Genomic DNA, 22618 nt, shown 5'->3' with positions numbered 1-22618 from the left:
CACTATGCAACTGAACAGCAGCCAACGATGCCATTAGATGCCGCTTGTCTTCTGTTCCAGGGACATGGTCGCCAGCAGTCTGCCGTCTTGCCGTTCCGAGTACTGAAAGGGAAGTTGGGTCTTGTGATTAGCGGAGATTTACACATCCCCGTTTTCCCTCTCTAGGGTTGAGGATGATGGCTGCAGGCAAGTTTGCGAGCCTTCCCAGAAACATGGCTGTGAGTCACCAGTTCCCCGTGGCCTCATCCATGGACCTTCTAAGCAGCAAGTCCTTGCTCGCTGAACACCGCACAGATGCCTATCAAGACGTGTCTATCCATGGCACCCTTCCACGGAAGAAAAAGGGCCCTCCTCCCATCAGGTCGTGTGATACCTTCAGTCACATGGGCGCCCTCCCTCACGGCAAATCCCCACAGCAGTCCTCGCCTCGCACCCAGGATGTCATCCAGGAGCACCCGCTGCAAGACTGGAAGGGCGAAACCTCCACCTTCAGGTAACTTCTCCAATTTCACAAGTGAACCTGAGCTGTCTGTGTGGCCTTTTAGACAAGTCTTTTTGTGATGGAAAATGTTAAACTGATACAAGGTAGATCCGCCAGGGACCCTCCACTCAGGTTCAGCAGCTGTCAACTCCTGGCCCGTCCTGGTTTGTCTCTTCTCTCACTCTCCTTTCCTCCTCCTCTGGTCTCATTTTCTCTGTAAACATTTTAATACGTGTCTTTCGATGACTACGACTCTTATTTTTATAGAGCTAGCTGGGAAGTTCTGTTGAAATTTGTTCAGTATCACAAGAACGTATACACACACACACATACACATATATCTCCTCACTGTAATCTCATCTGTAAACATTTCAATACGTATCTTTCAATGATAAGGAATCGTGTGTGTATACATATATATTTTTCAAAACTAATTTTGTGGATATATATAAAACATTACTATAATACCAAGGGGAAAAAACTAACCATTTCATCTTTTTGAAGGAAATGTACATTATAGTTGCAAATGTATTTTATCTAACATCAGGTTCTGAACCACAGCTATCCAATTCTTTAGAAATGGCCCGGTGTCTGTAAATTAGGACCTGCGGGCACCTGGATTTAGTTGTTAAGATGCTGAAGTACAATTGTGTGGCGCATGCAATAGCAGGCCAACTTTGGGATACTTTAGTTAGGACAGGAATTGAGTTTTGCCATCTACCAGCCAGGGATCTGGATAAATAAACCTTATGGTTGTAAGTGCTTCTCTGGGTTTGTAAATCGGGCCGGCTGTGATTGGTTTCAGCTTGTTAGAGCTGGTTTGGGAACTCCACTCCCTTTCCTGTTGGGGAAGATCAGTAATCTGTGGCGCTATCAGGTAAGAAATGGGGCAGTTTCTTCTGTATCTTCTGGCCCTCTGCCTTTTTTGTCTAACGATGTGGCAAAGATAGCCACATTGGTCGTAGCTCATTTATTCATTCAATGCTAGATATTGAGTGCCTATGTTAATTAGTATACAGTGATTTTTATAAGCTCCAGCCTTCACCAGGAAAATTCTGCCCTGTCCTCTGAGTGTAATAACTAGAAAGCTTGGCAAGCACTGAAGACGACATCCTAGCAGTCAGATCAGTCCACTAATCTACTCTTGTAGGACAAGAAGAATGTGAACTAACAGGGTGATTGGGGTGGGTGGGGGGGCGGCATCTGAAGCCATGTCCTCCCAGAACACATGCCCTGGTCAGCAATCTGATAACAAATGCAGGTAAATAAGACAATTTCATTTTATAGTAAAGGCTACAGCGGAAATAGAGGGATAGACTGGAGATTTATTGGGGGTCATTGTGTTTATGACAGAGTGGACAGGCCTCTGAGGCAATGTATTTAAGCTAGGACTTGCATAAGGGTGGGTGAGAGCCATGGAGCCAAGGAACAGGAAAGTGGAAGCCTCTCGCAAGCACAGAGGAGGCATGGGCAAAGGACCTGGGGCAAGAGCAAGATCGGTGTGCTAAAGAAACTCTCAGGAAGCTGGCGTGGCCAGTGGCTGAGCGTACACGTTGAGAGGAGATTAGGAGAGGCTGACAGGGAGCTAGCTAGGCAAGGCAAGTGTTCAGAATTGCTTTTCACTGCATAATTGCAATCGGAGAAGAAAGCTGAGGGAAACCTATTTTTAGGAGCTCTGGGGGAGGCGTGGTTAGGCACTGAGCTCGAAACCACCAGCCGCTCTGCAGGGGTAAGACGAGGCTTTCTGCGCCCAAAGAATGACAGTCTTAAAACCCATGGGGCGGGTTTGCATTCATGGACTCTCTTATCCGAGGCTGCTACGAGTCCCAATCGACTCCATGGCAGGGAGTTTGGAACTTGGTTTGTCATACAAAAGGCATCCTAGTAGTGGAGTGAGTGACCCCTTAGCTGCCAACCTCAAGGTCAGCTAGGGCCCCTTAGGCTGCTATCCTCAAGGTCAGCTGCCAGTGCTCCATGGGAGAAAGAGGAGGTGTTCTGCTTCTGTAATGTTTACAACTTTGGAAACCCAAAGGGGCGGTTCTGCTGGGCCCTAAAAGGTCAAAATTGACTCGATGGTGGTGGGCTGGTTTCAAGTTCTTGGCTGAAGAAAGTCCCCGGAGTCCTGAAAAGCTCCTGACACTGGAAGGATCCCCAGGGTGTCCTGGGACTTGGAAGGCCCTGGAGCTTCTCCACAAATTCTAGGTGGGTGGCCTCTGAGCTTAGAGAGAGAAAGGGAGTGGGTCACCTGCTAGTGAGACAGGTGAATTTTGAGGTGCATACCTGGATGGTATCATATTACCTGGTTGCCACTTACAGGTGCCAGGATGCAGATGAGGAGCAATCATGTCTCCCCCTTAGGAGAATCTGAGGCAGCAAAGCACAATGACCTAGACCATCCAGAAATGCCAGTAGGCTTGATATGCCATCAGGACCAACCTAGCTTACTGTGGACCGCTTTTTATTGATTAACCTCAGCTCTGTATTGAGCCCTGTTAAACGATACCCCATGGGCACGCAACAGCCTTACGACTGTAATTCATGTAAGGGCACCATGGAAAACCGGGCTGACCACCTGGTTCCAAATGTTACAGCCTTGAAAACCGTACAGCGCAGTCCCCCTCTGCACCCACGGGCCTGCCGCGAGTCAGAATGGACGCTCAACAGCCGACAGTCACAGCAGCTTAAGCTCCACTGTCTGCCATCGAGTCCATACCGATTCCGAGTGACCCCGTCGGCAGGCTAGAACTGCCCCTGTGAGCTTCCAAGACTGTTACGGTGTGTGGAGTAGACAGCTCCGCTGTGGGTGGTCTTGAACGGTGGACATTTCAAACGGCAGCCCAGCACGGAGGCGCCACTGCATAGCACGAAAGAAGCTACTAGCTTCTAGACGCAGACTGTTCACTAACCCATGCCTCGAAATTCTCAGGTCCTTGGTGGGCGCCGGGTCTTATTCGGGCCTCTTTGTGGAGGGGTGGCAATGGAGTCGCCCTTCCTATCTTGCGGAAGTTCTGGATAAACACTCAGGGCCGGGGCCGACAACCTGCCAGAGCTTCAAAGGTTTTTGATTTGGAAACGGACTTGGACAGAGGTCAGGCCTCCGTTGAAGATCTTATCGCAGAGTGAGCACAAGTCCCGAGTTTGAAGTCCAGAGTCCGGAGGACGTAGCCCGCACTGCTTGTCTAGATTTGTTTAGGATTCAGAGGTGACATGAGTCCAAGTTCACATCCGGCCCCCCTCAATTTAATATATGATATCATTGAAGATGGAGGCAGGGCGCAACAAACATGTCACGGGACACGTGCAGTGTGCGATTGTGTGTCAGAGAAGCACAAACTTCTACTTCCGTCCAGCCTCCTGTCTTATATCTTATAGGAGTTGGAATTGACTTTAAGGCAATTTATGTAATATGATTTCAAATTTTTCTTGAGGTATTCCCAATTTGGGGGAGTTCGAAGTACCTTATAGATCCCCCCTTTTCAAGTGTCCCTAATAAGATGTCGAACTACCTCAATTCCATTTTGAAACAAGCCACAGTCTAAACACATAACACTGATGCTTCTGCCGAGCAGTGGACAAGCAGGACGAATGGTGGGGGGCAGGGGGCAGCTCTCACACCGGAAAGGAGTTGCGGAGACCACTCACTCCCGCCAGCTCCTCCCGCTCCTCCCTGTGTGTCTTGACGTTCTGGATTTGGATCTCTGTCTCCAGGGACCCAAGGAAGGACAGTGGTTGTCGTTCAGTTCTGCCAAGTCCACTTTGACCCACAGTGAGCCCCTGTGTGACAGAACAAGGCAACGCCCGGCCCTGCGCCTCCCTGGCCATGGTTCAGTTTGAGCCCATTGTTGCAGCCCCTGTGTCAGTCTGTCTCGCTGAGAGTCTGGCGAGGCTTCCATTGAACAAGCTTATTGATTTTTTGGTGGGGCGGCGGGCAGGTTCAGGTAAATGAGATTGGCCTTCCTTTCCCTTTGCAGAGTGAATGTAGGGTTTCAATCTGGTGGACAGGGACTTGCTCAGCTGTCCAGATGGGAAGCGGTCCTTTTAATCACAGGTGTGCAGTTGGGGTGTCAGTCCCTGGGAGAGCCCAGGCCTCCTCTTCGGGATGCCCTGTTCTCGGGCTAGGCAACCTCTAATCCTGGGAAAGCCTCGAAGTTGCAAGCTTGCCATTGTCTCTCATGACAGATTTACCTCCGACGTCAAGAGCCCTGGGGCTCCGTGGTTCTGAGTTGGGCTGCTAACTGCGGGGTCAGTAGTCCACTCCGTGGTTCCGAGTTGGGCTGCTAACTGCGGGGTCAGTAGTCCACTCCGTCTGCCACTGTGGCGGAGAAGGATGGAAGGGACAGCCCTACCCTGCCCTACAGGGCTGCTGTAAGTCGGAATCGACTCCATAGAGTGTACTCCTGCCACCTCCTCTGCATATCGTAACTCAGAGCCCAGCCGCAGATTCCCCACGAGCGTCATCGCGGCTGCCCTGTACAGCTGACACACTGGGTTGGGGGCTGTGGAGGACCTTAGATCGTACCCAGCAGGTGACTGAGCTGCCATCAGAACCCAGAAGCTCCTGCCGAGACTCCCTCCCCAGACACTGTGCCCCCAAGGCCTCCAGTATTGGTACTGGCAGCAAGTGGGCACCCGCTGAACTGTCTTCTGGCACAGAGTCAACACCCAGAATGGGGACACTCCTCCAACCCCACCTCCTCTGGGGGAGATTGGAACCCAGGCCGCCAAAAACCAGATGGAGGCTGACCTGGAGGGGAGGGGTTGGTTTCTACATTCAGAGGCCGTCTCTTCTGTTTGCTAGCGATGCTGTTTTCCTTTGAACATTCTGCCGCGCTTTGGGTGAAAGTGTACAGGGCACAACACTGTTTACATTATTTGGGTTCATGGCGTGAGTTCGATGCGATCCTCTCGGTGTGACAGCAGTCTCCCCACTCCCTCCCTGGGCTCCCCGTTTTCATCTGTCCCTCTCAGAGGCCATCGTCCCTTGGCTCCGGAGTGATTTTGGCTGACCTTGGATGTACTGGTGGTTTTGAAAAGTGGTGAAAGCCAGAAGTCAGGGAGCTCTTAGAGCTGGTTGCTGGATGTCACAGAAGGAGTCTTTGTTCCACAGGCACAGCTAGGCTTCTCAGCGAGGCTTAGAGGCAGGATTTCCTCTTGACATTAGCCTTGTTTGGCCGATGCCCCTTTGACTCGCTTGTCTTCAAGGCTGGGTTTTCCTTTGCGCCTAGGCGTTTCCTTGGGCTGAAAGGGGGCCCACCGGGTCATGTTGCAATGTGTGTGGTGCTGGTCTAGCTGAGGGATCAGTGCCGGGCCGTTTCCCACCTGTGGGTGCATGGATGACGCATTCCTGGGAACAGCTGCGGGGTGCTCCTGCTGGTCTCCCCTTGTGCTGTGGAGCCATGTGGTGGGACAATCTGGCATTTTATTCATCTGCAGGAGTGGACCTGATGGACTAGGCACAAGTGTTTTAAACTAATGGTGACCAGAAAGTCTGCAGAATTACTTCAAGTCAAAAAGCTGGCCCATTCACCCAGCAGTAGATAATTGACCTTGACACACGGTCAGGTCTTCGGTGCAAAACCCAGCCCCATCTCTGTGTCCTTGTGGGAAGAATTACTTCACTTGCTCCCCTTCAGCATTGTGCCAAATTCCACAAGGACTGCTTTGTTTTTGTAACCAAGCAAGAGATGGTCTCCCAGACACGCAAACACATCGCACAGAGTTCATCAGAAGGATCTAGAACGTGAGGCTCCACGCACAGGCACATGCAGCTCATTTGAATGGGAGCATGTCTGCTGCCTGCAAAGGGCACCAAAGGAAAGTGGGATTTGGACGATTTTTTAGAAAGGCAGAGAATGGACCAAAATGAAAGGAGGAGAGAGGGAGTGGGTGGGTGGGTATTTTCTATTAAAAATCCCCACCATTAATAGAAATATAAAAATTTCTATTAAAAATCTATTAATGGAATTTAATATTTAATGGAAGTTGTATTTATTGGATTAACAGAGTGACAGTGGCTTTGAGCAGCTCAAGTTCAAGAATGTCTCTAGAAAGTTATAGCCCATAGGTTGTGTTTCTATTTTTCAAGGATTAAAGTGAGCTTTTCTAACAGTTCAAGTGCCCCTTGGTGTGTGAGTGCAGCTGCTGTGGATGGTTAGTGGCTGGGGAGGACCGGGCATGTCCTGGGCCTCGGGCCCCTGGCGGGCTGAGGCCAGGAGCAGCTGGGTCAGAGGTGAACTTGACCATTGAGGGGTGTTGGGTGCATCCTGTCCTGGGTTGAGGGAGCATGGAGAATGGGAGATGCCTGCTGGTCAACCAGCTGCCTCATGGGAGTCCTAACGCCTCTTCTGCCAAGGATGATTTCAACCTAAAGGCTGCACTCTGCATTCTCAGCTGTTCTTCTGGGGGAAGCTAAAGGAATTTCTCTTTCTTTCTTTCTTTTAACTGATTGCAAACCACAGCGGAGGAAATGATCCCACACTTACACAAAGCCCTCCTTGTGGAGTGGGGCTGCTCAACCTCCTCTCTGGCCCCACCCCCCAGAACAGACCTGTGTTACATCACGCCTTTTCAGGCCTCCCGCATGTTAGTGGGTAAAGGTCAGCCTTTGTACTATTCTGAGCACCGCAGCCCCAGCTCTGGGCTGCGTCAGAGACTCTCCTCGTTCTCTGTGGAAGCCAGTTGTAAATGGAGGTGCTGCAGCGCGGTTACAAATTATTCTAAATGTTCTTATCACATGTGGATTTGGGAGTCAGCCCAGCCTGGCCAGCCAGAGGAGAAACCCAAGGGAAGCTGTAGCTGCTATCGTTGATTGCAAGGAGGCTTTCTTCCGGAGCCTGGGGGCCAGGGCCGGGGTGGGGAGAGCTGGGAACTGGCCTCAGGGCTATCTGGGAGGGAACTGGTGGATAGTCCCCAGGTCACAGCTCCCTGCTGCTCACAGCTTTTTAATGCTGTCCCCACCAAGCTTTTTCACTGGGAGGATTGGATGCAGAATTTTGAGCCCTTTCTTCTTAGAGGCCCTGACGGGAACAAATGGTTTTCTTGTTGTAAGGATTGGGCTGGTATTTGCAAGTGACAGAGGTCTGAGAAGTCCTCCGTAATTTACACAGTCGCTGTGCAGCCTGCACTGCCCCCTGCAAACGTGGTAGCCAACAGCGAAGTAACCCCTGCTTTGAAGAGAAGGCTAAAACGTGGGGATTGCAAGCCGGAGACGACGGTTCAAATCCCTGTTTTGCCACTCACTAGGTATTTGAAGAAGGGCAAGTTCAGAGTTATAAAATGAGGATGGTGTGTGTGTGTGTGTGTGTGTGTGTGTTTGAGAGAGAGAGACAGACAGACAGACAGACAGAGAGAATAACCAGACCTTTCTTCTAAGGTACCTCCGGGTAGGTTCGAACTGCCAACGTTTGGATTCAGAGGGTAGTTCTACGACTAACTGGTCATAATGAAGGCTCCACTGGATGGCAGCCCTCTGACATTCCCACTTGAGCCTGCAGTGCCGGCTGGGTATCTGGCTGAGCAGATCACATCCTTGCTCTCAGCTCAGCCTGGTCCAAAAGCCCAATGCCTTCAACTTGATTCTGGCTCACAGTGATCACGCAGGACAGAGCAGAAGACCCGTGGGTTTCCAAGGCTGTAATCTTTATGGAAGCTGACCACCACACCTTTCTCCCGCAGAGCAGCTAGTGGGTTCCAACTGCTAGCCTCTTGAGTGAGTAACCACTGTGCTACTAGGCCTTTCTTCTCACCTGCTTATCAGCAGTTTGTTTTTCTCCTGGTCCTGAAAGCTACTGGGACCCTGAGGTCGCTGGGGCATCAAAGACAGCGTTGGCACTGATTGTCCCAATCAGGGTCAGTTAACTGAGTGACCTTGGGTAAGTTCCTTTACCTTTCTGGATCTGCACTTCCTTAAAGGGTGGCTTTAGGGCAGAAAGGCAGTGACAGGTGAGCGGGTGCACCTAGCATGTGACAGGTGAGCGGGTGCACCTAGCACGTGACAGGTGAGCGGGTGCACTTAGCACAGACCTGGTGTGGGTGAGAGGCTTACACTCTGGTTTCCTTCCTTCCTTCCTCCTGGGAGGCTGGAGTGGGAGGCGCTCGATCCACAATCCACCACCATGTAACCTGAGACCACAGTTCGGTGCTGGAGAAAGTGTCCCATGTGCTGATGGAGTCTGGCTGGAATCCCTCGCCCTGGGTCTGCTCTAAGCTACCCTGCGGCAGTGCACCTTGGCCAGCGGTCACAGCTGCAGGTAGTCCAGCCACAAATCTCGTGCCACTGTCCTGAACACAAAACGGAGCCTGTCTTACGGGCCTGGCCTCGTTGATTGATTGTCTGCTCTTTTACTAGTGTCAGCATCTTTGAAACTTACTCTTTCTCTCCACCAGTTTTGTTGAGCCATTGTTTCGGTACCAGGTACCCAGTGGAGAATGGGATGGATGCGGGTCCTATCCTTCAGGGGTACACAGATCAAACTGTGAACAACTGCATAAGCACAAGGCAAGGAGGCATGAGAGTGGTCACACCACAAACGTGAGTTCTGTAGACTGGGTGGCGAGAAGGTAGGTCTCTTGGAGGGAGGGAGGTGAACGGTGAGGATTCAGTAGGAGCAGCCGAGACAGGCCTGCTTGAAGGCAATGCAGATGTTGTCCAGGCACAAGAAGAGCCTGTGCGTGGCCTTAGCGGAGGGGAGCAGAGCAGTGGTTTGGAAAGAGATCGTTAGAAACCAGCAGTGGCCAGACGCAGGCAAGGGCTTCCATACCTGGGCTGCCCAATCGGGAAGCCACTGGTCCAAACTGAGATGTGCTGGAGGATGAACTATACATCAGGGAGGCCCCTACTACCACCAGGAAAGAAGAGCCGGGAGCACAGCGCCTCCTTGCGACCCAGGGTCCCTGGGATGTGAACCTCCTAGACTCTGAGGAAGATTGAGGCCAAGACACACAGGAATTGTCAAGGAATTCTGGGCCCACAGATGTTGAAAGGAGACAAGGATGGTCTCGCAAGGCCGACAGAGAAAGGAAGCTTTCTCCTAAAGCTAGTGTCCTGGATTCCGACTTCCAGCTGGTTAAACTGTGAGACAGTAACGTTTGCTTGTTAAAGAAAAAAAGTATTAAAATATCTATCAGACTTTGGAGGTTAAAAAATCATGTAATGTCCTTGTGCGGCACAAATTGTTTGACTCAGCTGGTAGCTAAAAGGTTGGCATTTCGAACCCACGCAGTGGCGCCAGTGATAAACTGGGCCTGGTAATATGCTGTGGCAGTTACTCTTACACACGGGCCTCCTCACACAAAGACCAAATCTGCCACAGACGGCATGGGGCCAAGCCGAGCAATCCCAGCATCCTCCGTCTCTCGGAGCCTAGTAGAGAAGGCTGACTTTGCTTTTCAGGGAGCAACAAATGAGGTAAGCTTAAAAAATAACTGCAACAAAATTTAATGGAGAAAGATAAAATCTTTTAAGCACACAGTAACACAAAGCACATCACTTGTTTGTTTTCGTGTAATACATTTGTGGTGTGATTAAAGCAGGTGCGGCGTCCCCAGGGCCACCCCAGGGCCCGTGTCGGCAGTGTTGATCTGTGGTGACTAAGCTGCTCCGGTTCTTCCCATCCGTGATGCCGGAGCCCGTCAACGACCTGTGGACACGGTGACTGCAGTGGGCAAGCCGCCTTTTGCTTGATGTGTGAAGGCTGCTTTTCAAGTGACGGCCACCTGGAGGATGGGCAACTGGCCTGGAAGGCAAACCCAGGGCATGTGTTCTTTAGCTGGTGCTCCAGCGGGCCTTACAACGGCTGGTTTTCACAGGTGGACCGCCAGGCCTTTCTTCTGAAACACCTTTGGATGGCTAGACTCAAACTGCCAAGCTATTGGTTAGCAGCTGAAGCCTCAACTATTTGGGACACCCTTATAGCTGGTAGGGAGGTCTAGTGGTATAGTGGTTACTAGTGGGCTGCTTACAACATGGTCAGCAGTTCAAAACCACTAGTTGCTCCATGGGAGAAAGATGAGGCTTTCTACTCATGTGAAGAGTTTTATTCTCTGAACTGCAGGTTGATCCTGCCCTATAGTATAGGGTCGCTATGAGTTGGCATCAACTTGATGGCAGTGAGGGGTGTGTGTGTGTGTGTCAGGCTGGATGAGAACCATCCTGTTAGAGGCTGTTAAGACATTATCTCAAAGCCATAGTACTTTTATTCTGACTTTGAATTAGTTGGGACAGACCTTCTACAAAGGAGCTCCGATTGTATAGTGGTTATGTGGTTTGAAACCACCAGCCATTCTGAGGGAGAGAGACGCAGCCATAAAGATTTACAATATCGGAAACCCATAGGGGCAGGTCAACTCTGTTCTATAGGGCCTCTATGAGTTGGAATTGATTCCATGGGAGGGAAGGGAGGAAGGCTGGAAGAGAGAAAAAGAGAGAACTTTTATAAACACAATCCTTTAGGAGGGGGTTGGGGCGGTTGGTGCCGGGGAGGGGAGGAAAGGCAGATAGACAGCAGCCAAACAAAGCATCTGTTTTTATCAAAAGTGCTGTGTTTGGGTTTAGACAGCTTGCAGCTTCATGATTCACTGCAGCCAGCCCTCTGTGCCTGCCAAGAGACATACTGGCCTTGATACGGGGTTTCTTGTTCTCTTACCCTATTCAGTTCGATGGGCTGCGGCCAAGTAAAGGGAGATTTCACCAGGGGCCTTTTACTTCATGCTCCCCTTGAACTCTGCCGAGCCCAGGTTAACCCCAGACGAGGTCAGCTGTTACCAACCAGCTCCCGTCGGTCCTGGTGTTGCGTTCCCCTGCAGACTCCCCGCGCTGTAATGTGCAGGGTGTTTGAAGGGTGCTGTCTGAACATGATTAGAGAAACTGCCTGAGGAGGCAGTTTAATTGCCATTCTTTTAATCCATGTCATGAGCAGATTAACTAGCCGTCCCTGCCTTCTCCGCTGGGAGAGAACCCGACTCAGAGTCCGGAACTGTTGATTGACGTGGAAGCAGAGTTGCCGTAGAAGCCCTCCAGCCATAGGTCCCGTCGCGGGAGGGAAGTGCGTCCTGTGTGTGACCATAAGAGGGATGTCCAAAGCTGAAAGAAGCAATGGGCACAGTCGCACTGGCTTGAGGCTCCAGTAGGGAAACCCAGCTCAGGATTTCTGTAAACAACACTCTGAGCGGTTTCAAATGAGGACCAGGGATGTGGCCATCAAGTCGCCCCTCTGCATAAGGATGTAGACACAGGCTGTCTCCAGCCTGGGCTGACTCGATGAAAGGACACCACCCCACCCACCTGTGCTGAGAGGGGCCACGACCGGTGTTGTTTGGTTCATTCACAAGTGCGGTGCACATGTGCTCTGTGCCGCCTGGTGCTCAGGACAGAGAGGCCAGGAGTTCTCATTGAAGGAGTCCGTGGCCTGAGGAGGAAGGAATGCCTGTTTTGCGCCCCCTTGCACCGGATTTCTCCATCTTCATTGGGGCAGGGCCCACTGCTGGTCCTCAGTCTGCCCCGCAAGTCGACTTTTCCTGACCACCGTCCCCAACATCTTAACTGGCGTCCCTTTTCTCCTTGGCGTGGAGATTGGCGAATGTGCTTTCTGGTTCCCTCTTTCCCCAGGCCCTGCTTCCTCTGGGCCCCCACATCTTCCGTGCTATCCTGGCCTTGGCTCCAGAGCCAGATGTTGGGCCACACAGCCAGGCACCGCAGCAGAGTGGCACCTTGAAAAATGCTAAGGGCAACCAAAAGGGCTTTCAGAAGTTCTTTTCGGAATAATAAGACCAAAGAGAAGGGGCCTGGTAAGCGCTATCAAGCTGAGGAGCTGCTCTTCAGCTTGTGCCCCCGCCCTGTCAAAGCAGTGACTGGGTGGGACCCATGTGAGGGTGGATGAGGCCGTCAAACAAGGAGCTCTACAGGCGCCACAGCCAGCGAGACCGAGCTTAAGGTTGAGCTATTCCGATCAGCGCGATGATCCCCACAGGGAAATGCAGATAGAGAAGCACCCGGGTTCCGACAGGACAGTCGTGGGGGCGGGGGAGGATAAAGCGAACCTACCAAACGATGAGTGTGCCAGCTGTTCCAGAAACATCCTAAAGCAGATGACCACAGCAATGACCTTGGACTGCCTGGTAGAGAAGGCAGCAGCCATTTGGAGCTAACAGGGCTTTGCTCAAAACCAAAGGCGTCACATTCCATCCTGGGTGAGGTGGGTGGGGGGCTGGTGTTGACCAGAGGAAACTTGGTGCAAGGAGTGTTGACTAGTGCAGACTGGCAGCCCAAAGTCTGGTGATTCTTCGAACCCACCCTGAGGCACTTCGGGCGAAGGTCCTGGAGACCTGCTTCTAAGAGGTCACCGCCAGGAAAGCACAGAGCGGCTCAGCTCTGCAGCCCTCAGTGGGGTTAGCAACCACAGCCACCAGCAGTGCTCCAGGAGTGTGAGGCGGGGTGCTCACGGAGCCAGTCTCTCGGTGATGAGACTGGGCAGTGGTCCGTCATGTATGCCATGGGTCCTGCCTATAGTCCCATTTTTGGAAAAAAATGAGCAACATCTAATAATTTTTAAAACGAACTTACCTAAGCGTGCTGGTGGCATTGTGGTCAGGAGTTGGGCAGCTAATCAGAACGTCAGCAGTTTGAGACCACCAGCCGCCCTGCAGGAGAAAACCCACAGGGGCAGCTCTACTCCGTCCTGTAGGGTCAGCGACGGGTCGGAATCGACTTGGCGGCAGTGAGTGAGAGTGGGAACAGGCAAGCTTGAAATTGTCGCAGGCTCCTTGAGCCCCCCATTTAAAAAAGTGGCAGCCGAGGAAACTCTATGGGGCAGTCTGCTTTGTGACGTGGGGCTGCAGAGGGCCAGAATCAGCTCGACGCCCCCTGACAAACAACAAGAGTGAGAAAGTAGCTCTGTATTGGGACTTTTTAATGTGGGTCTCCAACACACTGGCCATTTTCCCGAGAAATGCCATCTCTTCGTTCACCGGGCTTGTTTTCAGCACCGCTGTCTTCCAGATTTCCCATAAACAAGCGGAAATGGTCCTGTGGTAAACTCTGTCCTGGTTTTTTCCTTCCTGGCATTTCTACCATGGCCAGAGCGATTGGCCTCCAGCAGGCACAGCCCGCCATGCGGGGCTGCGTGAAAGCACCTGCCCGCCGCGGGGCCAGGGGGCCGGACACTGCCTGACGGCAGCGGGGCTCCCCTGCAGAGGGACCTCGCTGTGAGAGCCCCAGTGCTGTCTGTACCGAGGAGGTCCATCCGTCCAGGAACATTCTCTCCTGTTCACTCTCTGCCTCCAAAGTTCTTCCTCCCCTGGTGAACCCATGGAGTCTGGAAGGAAGGAGGGGTTGGAGTCCAGATCTTCTGCCCAGTGGAGAGCGCGCACACATGCACGTGCACACATTCATTCATTGAACCCCGTATTTATTAAGCACTAGGGTACAAAGGTGAACAAACTTTGGTCTCTGTTCTCAGTGAGCTCATCGGCCAGAGAGGGAGGGAGATGTGATTATGCACATTATGTTGACTTGTAATCATTTCTTATCACAGAATTTTATGAGTCCCTGAAGAGATGTTATTAATACTGAGTCAGGAGGCGGGGAGGATTTGTAGCCAAAGAAAGTAGGGGTGGGTGGGAAGAAGATGGGGGTTGCTAGGCCTGTTGGTTCAGGGAATTCAAAATCATTTGGATTTGTTAGGGTGCAAAGAGCCAGGTGAGGAGATGGGGTAGGTGATATGGGCCTTTGATCTGTGGGTGCCACCTGATAGGAAAGGCGGCTGAGAGACTGCCCCACGTATCGATCAAACTGAGTAGAGCATGTGGCTTTGCAGTGAATATTGTCCTGTGGACTCCAGATCTCAGTAAATGGATAGCCTGCTGCTGTCTCTTCCTTCCCTTGATGCTCCACCACTGTGCTGGGTCTGCCCAGTTAATGCAGGCTCACCAGCATGCGAGTGAAGGCCCGAGACATTCAGAGGCCATGCCCACTGCAAAGAAGCTGAAGCCACGAGGTTGCTCGAGGAGAGCAGGTTTTCCCCCGGTTGCTGGGTTCACCTCTGTGCCCTGGTGCATGGGCTGGTGAGGCAGGAGGATGCTGGCACTGCCGTGTATGTCCCTCCTTGGCCCCTCAGTTGCAGGCAGAGTACGCCACTGGTCTAAGCTGGCTGGTCACACTGGTCATTTTGAGTCGCACTTCAGTCTAGGAGTGAGGGGTGAAAGGAGGAATCTGGGGGTGCTTGCCAAGAAAGGAAGATGTTTCTCTGGGCTTCCTAGTCCCCGCCCTCGGTAGCAATATAAGAGTTTTGCCTCCAGGAAGCATTTACTTATAAAACCAGACTCACTGCCATCGAGTGGATACCAACTCTTAGTGACCCTAGAGGACAGGGTAGGGCTGCCCCCGTGAGTTTCCCGAGACTGTGACTCTGTACGGGAGGAGCAAGTCCTGGCTGGTAGATTTGAGCCGCAGACCTTGCGCTCAGCCCAACGGGTCCCCACCGAGCCACCAGGGCTCCTGGACTTCCTTATCGGCTCTGGGTCTTCTGGGCATTCCGCGTGGGTAACCATCATGCACAAACCATCATTGCCCTTCTGTCTTGGATTTCTTTTGCTTACTGACCTGTGCTAAGACCTCGAGAGTTGGAATCGACACGATGGCAGTGAGTCTGGCTAGAAGACCTCCAGCACACTGGTGAGCAGAAGCAGTAATAACAACCTTCCTATCTTCTGATTGATTAACTGGTATATTTATTTTAGTCATGCTCCTATTATTTAACCTACCATTATGAACGATATTTGCTGATGTTCTTAGGTGATGCCTTTTGTCAAGGAAGAGCGCTCTCCTGTCTCCAGTTTGCTGAGTTAGCCCCCCCTGCCCCCACCGTGAAGAGATGACGCATTTCTTCAAATGCTTCCTTCCCATCAACTGCATGCACAAGTGATTTTTCCCCTCTTTTAATAGGTTTATGAAGTGAGTTATGTGAATAGATTTTTCTCATATTACATGGACGGTATCCTTCCAATAAACTTAATTTATTTGTGGCCTCCCCGCCCTCATGAGCCCTTGAAAATGTATCAATTATTTTAGTTTTCATATTTTGCACTGTCTGCTGTCTCCCTTCACCCACATTTCTGTTGTTCGTCCCCCTGGGGGTGTGTGCGTAGATCATTGCGATGGTTCCCCGCTCTCTCCTTCTCTCCCCACCTTCCCCCCAGTCCTCATGGTATTGCTTCTCTCAATATTGGTCCCAAGGGGCTTATTGGTCCTGGACTCTGTATCACCAGTGTTCTGGTTTATGTTTGTTCTCTTTCTTAAATTAAGCTGGATACTTAATTAATTTCCAATCCTTTTCTAAAGTCAGCATTTAAGGCCACACTTTCCCCCAGATACCGCCATTCCCTTACCCTTCGTGTGCTGTCAGTGAGCCCCAATGGCCTAGTGGGTTAAGTGTTGGGCTGCTAATCTCAGGGTCAGGGGTGCAAACCCACCAGCTGCTCTGCCGCAGGAAAATGAGACTGCTAGCTCTCTAAAGATGTACCGTCGCAAAAACCCTGAGGGACAGACCTCCTCTGCCCTGCAGGGTCCTGTGCTCCAGAATCGACTCTGTGGTCGTGGATTCGTGGACTCCATCCTACATTCTGAGCATCTGTCTTGTGTGATCATTCGTATGCTTCTCAAAGGAACATTTTTAAGTGTCCTTCTTTGGGTGGATTGATTGTTGTTGGTTTCACGTGGTGGACACTTTTGAAATGCTTTTGTATTGCTTTATAAAGCATACAACACAGAGGTCTCCTTGCCACTTGGTGAGCAATACACGGACCTGAGAAGACTACCTGGTCTCCTTCCTCCCGGGGGATGTGCCTTTGCTGGATGAGCCATAGTCCGTGGCTCTCTTTGTCCCCTTAGGTGTGCACAGACTAGGTATCTGTTGCTCTTTCATACCATCAGTGCTGGCTGGAGGCTGCTTGCCTCTTGGTTCCGGGCCTGCCCTGTATTCCTAGATGCTTGGTTTTCCTTCTGACGGGTCCTTTCTAGGTTCAAGTGTTGATGAGGTTGTGGATAAGTCTAAGTGAGCACGCAGCCCTTTATCACCTGGCCCTGCCTACTCTGCCGCCTCTCCTCCCGGCCGTCACCACACCCATGGCTTCCCCACAGCCCCGGCCTCTTGTCAGGTGTCCTCTGAATCATGAATTTATTACTAAATAGCCGCTGGGCAGCAGCTGCCTCATGCACAGCCCTGGCCCACGGAGGTGGAGGTGGGGACAGCACAGAAGCCCTGTCCCGGGAGGATTGTGTTCCTGGAGCAAGGCAGGTCCTTAGCAAGTAGACATTGCATGCCCTGTCGGGGAGGGTGGGGACGGCAAATAAAGCCAGGGGAGGAGAGAGGTCCCTGGGGGCGCTGTTTCAGAGAAGAGGAAGAGAGAGCTGCGACTCTCTAGCAAGAGAATATGTTAGGCAACTGCTTGGGAAAATGAAATCCAGTTATTAGTGACTACTTCCCCCCCTGTTCGCCTTCCGTTTTGACCCCAGCTGCTCGAGCTGTGCGAGCTCAGAGGTCACGAGTAGAAGGTAGCCAACCCTCCAGGCTGCCCAGTCCACCCCAAACCTCACATGCCGGCTGCCCAGCACCCCACTGCTGACCTGCTGGTTCCAAATGTGGAGTTTTCCATTATCCCTTTAGGTCCCTAAGGCCCCCCTCACTTCTGACCTGCTGGCCAGAAATTCCAGAATCCCCCTGCTCTCTCAGGATACCAGTAAAAGCTCAGGGGTCCCCAGGCCCCTCACTCTGACCTACTGCCTCTCACTGCTCCCTTCCCCATGCCCTTCGAGCGGCTGAACTAGTAACCAGTACGGCACCAGGAGATTGCTGCTCAGGACGCGAGGAACTGCCGTGTTTCCCCTGGCAGTTTTATGGTAGCAAAAAGGATGCCGATGAAGAGGACGCCGGGACAAGGCCTGGGAGGGTTCCCAGTGCAGCGATTCCACGTCCCCTCCCTCGTACATCTGTGTCCCTCACCAACCAGGAAGCCCGTGGAGCTTCTGTGTCCAGGGTCTTCACAGGGGAGCTGCTGATGGAGGCCTACCTGCTGCTCAGCAGGACTCGGCTTCTGGTGCTTGTGGGCTGCCGGCCAGTGTGGCTGTCAGCCTCGATAGGCGTTGACCCTGCCTGGCCCTGGGCCTTCTTGCGGGCATCGCTGGCATGCCCTTCATGTTGCATCCCCTTCGTGCAACCGGGTGGTCTCTCTGTCGTCATGTCGAGTTCACGACACTTGCTAAGTCCTTTCACAGCCTTGCCTAGGTTCGGGTTGGACTCACGATGTGGGGCATGGGGATGGTGGGATGCTTCTGGCTGGGGCCGCATGCACAGGGCCCCTCAGGCCACAGTGAGGACATTGGGTTGTGCCCCAGCGAGGTGGGGTTTTGAGCAGGGACTGCGTGCCTGAGGAATGATGGTTCTTGGGGATGCTGTGTGGGGAGCGGGCGAAGAAGGTGGGGGGTTGGGGTGGTAAGAAATGCTCCAGGCGATGAGAGACGCATTTTCGGGAGGTGGTAGCACGAGACCACACGATGCACTAGGGCGTTCAAGTTGGGCAAGAGCTAATACCACCCTGGCGCAGGCCAGTGCCGTAGCTTCTGATCCGGCTTGCGCATAGCGGCAGTGGGAGGATGGCCCAGGCCCGGGCAGCGTTTCATTCGGTCGTGCATAGGGCTGCCGCGATGCGTCGGAGCTGACTTAATGGGAGCAGCAAGTGTCCCTATGCGCTTCTTCGCTCGACCTTCAGAACTCGAAGGCGCAGCAGTTGACCAGAAGCCACCTCTGCCGCTGGTACCCTTGTACAGAACTGAGTTAGGTGGGGTCTGTTGACCCGTCTTTCCCACCTGATGGTGACATCACTGCGGACCGGGACATGGTCTTTGGTTCCTATGTTCCATTGTCTAGTCCAGCGTTTCCCAAGTGGGCAGTACCATTCCCTGGGGGGCACCGGAAGAATCCAGGGCCACTGCAAATTCAGATACCTGCATGTCATCCTGGACTATGGGCTGTCGTACAAATGTTTCTCATTGCCAGGGGGGCACTCAGTCATTTTTTTTTTTTTCTAAAAAGGGGGAAGTAGGCCAAATTAGTTTGAGAGCCTATGGTCTGGGCCAGGGGCTGGCAAACTGGCACGAGAGCCCTCTGCGGCCCTTTCGGTACTTACATGCGGCCCTGAAGCAGACCTGAAAATGAAACTAACACTGTCCTTTCCTTTTCAGACATGGTGGTTTTGCTTGTTGGTAACGATCTATTCATGGCTCTGGAATCATTTTTAAATCGCTGTGTTGGCGCCCTGGTTGCAGCCACGGTGTCAGTTCCTCTCATTGAGAGCTTTCTTCGTGCACGCTGGCCCTCCACTTTACCAAGTGGGAGGTCCTTTTGCAGGGACGGGTCTGACCTGACAATACGTCCAAAGTACACAAGGTGACGTTGGCTCTCCCATCGTGGCTTCTAAGGATCACTCGGGCTGCACTTCTTCCAGGAGGCCTTTGTTGGCTCTTTTGGCAGTCCTTGGGACTTGGAATGTGTTCTGCAAACCATCGTTCAGATGCATCGATTCTTCTACGGGCTTCCGTAGTCCACGAAGTGGACATTTCTGGGATGCAGTCGATGTATGTCAGGGAAGTTCACGCTCGAGGCAGGGGCGCATATAAATAAACACATGCCCAAGGGAGGCGGGCCAGTGCGCAGACAGCTGGTGTGTGTGAGAGGAAAGGATACTTTCTTCTACTTGGTCGGCAGTCATTGGATTTGGATTCTCACCTTCCTCCAGCCCATGAAACAATGATCTGATTACAGATGATTTGCTTTCTTTCATATCTGAAAAGACATTTGATGGCCAGCACTGTTAGCCATTGATTTATTCCAGAATATCTCAAGACGAAAACAGTCATCCACTGAAGCATTCTGTACTCTAGGGCCACCCTCAGGCTACTTCCCTTCCCGCCACGCGGGAAACAAAGTCTGCGCTCCTGAAGTTTGCCTCCGTCCCCAAGAACAAAACTCCCTTGGCTCACGATAGCCAACACTGACCAACCAAGTTGCTTTACCAGTGCGGTACTGACGTAATCTCATGTCAACTTCAGGATATTAAAAGTTAAGGGGTGCAGTCTAGCATGTCAATCAGGTCACTCTCTGTGGGCCTCCTTGGGGGCCTGGCCCTCGCATGAGGATTTGGGGAACATCCTTTCTTTTCCCTGAGAGTGGGCCACACACTCTCTCTCTGCTTCACCTTCCTGTTGACAAGCCACATGGAGCCACGCTGATTGCAGCCAGAGCTCTGGAGATGTGTCCGTCGCCATTGGATCCACAAGAGTTTGCACCCTCCAGCCTGCAACCTTCCTGCATTCTGCATCATTGCATGTGCTGAGTGAGTCTGAAGAGTGATTTGTGGGCTACTATTGGACTTAGGGGTAATATCAGAACTATGGACTTGATCTGGACTGAGCTGGAATGGTTTCTCAATGTACAATTGCTCTTTGATATAAAGCTCTCTCTTACACAGCCAGGGAGGAAATTTTCAATCTGTTACTGAGGAGAACCACACGGAAAGAGTGTCGTCCTCATGACGTTTCCAACTAGACGTCCCTCAGCATGAACTTACAACAGAGGAACACTGGAGAAAATGATGGAATCGGAGCAGACACAGCGATGCTACTTCAAACTTACATAAATACATCAAACAAAATGCCCAGAGGGTCTGGTTTCACCCTGCTGCCCCCATAACGGCTGTGGGACACTCTGATGTTGGGCTGCCTTCCAGACAAGGGTCACAGGTGCGTGGCAGGCCCCCAGTGGAGAGTACAGAAACATACAGTACTGTGGACGCACAGGGCTTTGGGAGTCATAATTGGCATAATCCAAAGAAATGACCTCAAAAATACGATTCTTTTATACGGTCAAGCCCCTCTGTTTATTTTCCAGGGATCTCTCTCTGAGAATATACATCTGTGGTTCAAGGTCGAATGAAAACTTGGATATTCTCTAGCAGCATGAAGCTGGGCTACAGGATCAATTGCTGTGTTTTCTAGCCCTCCGGGGAAAAACAACCAAACTTACTGCCCTCAAGTCAGTACTGTTCATAGCAACCCTATTGGACAGAGAAGATCTGCCTCTGTGGGTTTTTGAGACTATAACTGTTTGTAGGAGTAGAAAGCCCCGTCTGTCTTCTGCAGAGAAGTTGGTGATTTCAAACTGCTGACCTTGAAGATCTCAGCCCAGGAAGTAACCAGTAGACCACCAGGGCTCTGAACCCACCAGGAAGGGAGTTCGAGTATGGAGAAAGTCTTCTTTCTGGTTGTGCTGGTGTCTGGTGGCTGGCTGAGCAAGGAGACTCCATGCTCCTGCGTTTAAATGTCATTTTTAAGTCGGCTCAAGTCAGTGATTTAAAGCTTTTAGATTTGTAACACACTTGCTAAAAATAAAAAACGTGCTGTTGTTGAGACAATGGTTACTCAGAGCGACTCTATATTTATTTAATAACTTATTTGTTAACTGCCATGGAATTATTCTGATTGATGGTAACTTCATCTGTAACAGTACAAAGAACAATCTTTATGAAATGTTCACCAGGCCTGGTATAGCGAGTGATGTGTCAGGCTAACTGAAAGGTCAACAGTTTGAAACCACTAACCGCTCCGAGGGAGGAGGATAAGGCTTTCAGTTCTGAGTAACAGTCTCAGAAATCCACAAGGCCGTTCTGCTCTGCCCTGTGGGGTCGCCATGAGTCAGAATCTTCGTGTTGGCGGTGAGTTTGGTTTTTTGATTTTTCTTCCGCAGGGCCTCTTGGTGAGTTCAAACGGCCACCCTTTCAGTGAGTAACCAGGAGCAAGTACATTTTTTCCAGCCGGGACCTCCAGTTTTACTCTCTCTCCATCTTCTCCTGGCCTTTTGTAAAAGAAGAAAACAGGGTTACACTAGGGGACAGCACGGAGTACTGAAACCAGACTTTGAGAACCTTTTGCTTCTGCAACTGGAAGGACCCTGGAACTGTAGTGGTTACGCGTTGGGCTGCGATCTACACGGTCGGCAGTTTAAAATCACTAGGCACCCCTTGGGAGAAAGATGGGGCTCTCTACTGCAGTAGAGAGTTACAGCCTCGGGAACCACCCCCCCTGGGGCAGTTCTTCCCTTCCCTAGAGGGTTGCTAAGGGTGGCTATGAGTCGGCATTGACTTGGCGTTGGCATTGAGACGTGCAACTGGAAACAGCAGGGCCCCCTTTGCTGGCCTGGCCGGGCCCATGCGGGTGGGGTCAAGTGCAGACTTGAGTGTTCTCCCTCCTTTTCTCCAGGCCGAGTAGATGAGGAAGAGCAAAGCGGTCCCCTGGGGGCACCTCAGGAGAGGCTCCAGGTGGTTTGCTCATCGCTCTTGACCTCCAGCGAGCATCTTCTCTGGAGGGTTCTCCGGCTGTCGTGGGGGAGGAGGCCCGATTCCTTCCACACCCACACAGGCCCAGCTCAGCAAGGACGGGGCCTTGGGAGATTGGCTCTGCTTCCCCAAACACTCGTGGGTTCTCCTTAAAACACAAGATTGAGAAAGAGTGTGGCTGTGGGATGGGGGCGTTGGGAATCCGGCAGAAGGACATCTGCCCCTGAGACCAGAGTTGGGGGCGACTTGTTGGTCCTTCTTCACAGCTGTCCGCTCCCATCAGCCCTCGAGCCCGTATTTTCCCAGGGCGGATGAAGCATTGGCACTGACTAGCAGAGGACAGGCCCTCATTCCCACTCTCCTCCTCCGTCACCTGGGAAGGAGAGGTAAGGCCATCTCCTTGCAAGCTGAAATCTTTCCATTTATGGAGATGACGACAGCACAAGGTTTAAGAAACAACGACAGGGTCAGTCGCTACCCTCACATCCTGGCCAGAGGACCATTCAGCCTTCGCATCTGACCAATGACCATCAACTTGCCTGTGTGTCTGGTGGTAAGGTCCGGCCACCAATTCAGGGAGGTTCAGCCTGTCATAAGACAGTGTTAGTTGTTTAAAAAAAAAAAAATTCTTAAGAGAGTTAACATCTGCCCAATTCTGAGCACGGAGTCAGTTAGAGCTTTCTTTCCTTTTTAAAAAAAAATAATTTATTGGGGGCTCCTATAACTCTTATCACAATCCATGCATCCATCCATTGT

General features: G+C 51.7%; 1 protein-coding gene across 2 annotated transcripts in view; it reads left to right on the top strand.

Annotated features, from left to right (window-relative positions):
• The window catches only part of BCAR3 (BCAR3 adaptor protein, NSP family member), a 123237-nt gene that overhangs the window by 15588 nt on the left and 85031 nt on the right, over positions 1-22618 (top strand). For both annotated transcript variants that reach the window (XM_075558538.1, XM_075558533.1), the window contains exon 2: positions 166-493. In XM_075558538.1, coding sequence (XP_075414653.1) covers positions 174-493 — 320 coding nt within the window. In that variant the 5' untranslated portion in view covers positions 166-173. The remainder of the gene's footprint in view (positions 1-165; positions 494-22618) is intronic.

Source organism: Tenrec ecaudatus, chromosome 1, assembly GCF_050624435.1.
Source record: "Tenrec ecaudatus isolate mTenEca1 chromosome 1, mTenEca1.hap1, whole genome shotgun sequence".
Classification (NCBI taxonomy): domain Eukaryota; kingdom Metazoa; phylum Chordata; class Mammalia; order Afrosoricida; family Tenrecidae; genus Tenrec; species Tenrec ecaudatus.
This window is presented reverse-complemented; position numbering and strand designations above follow the sequence as displayed.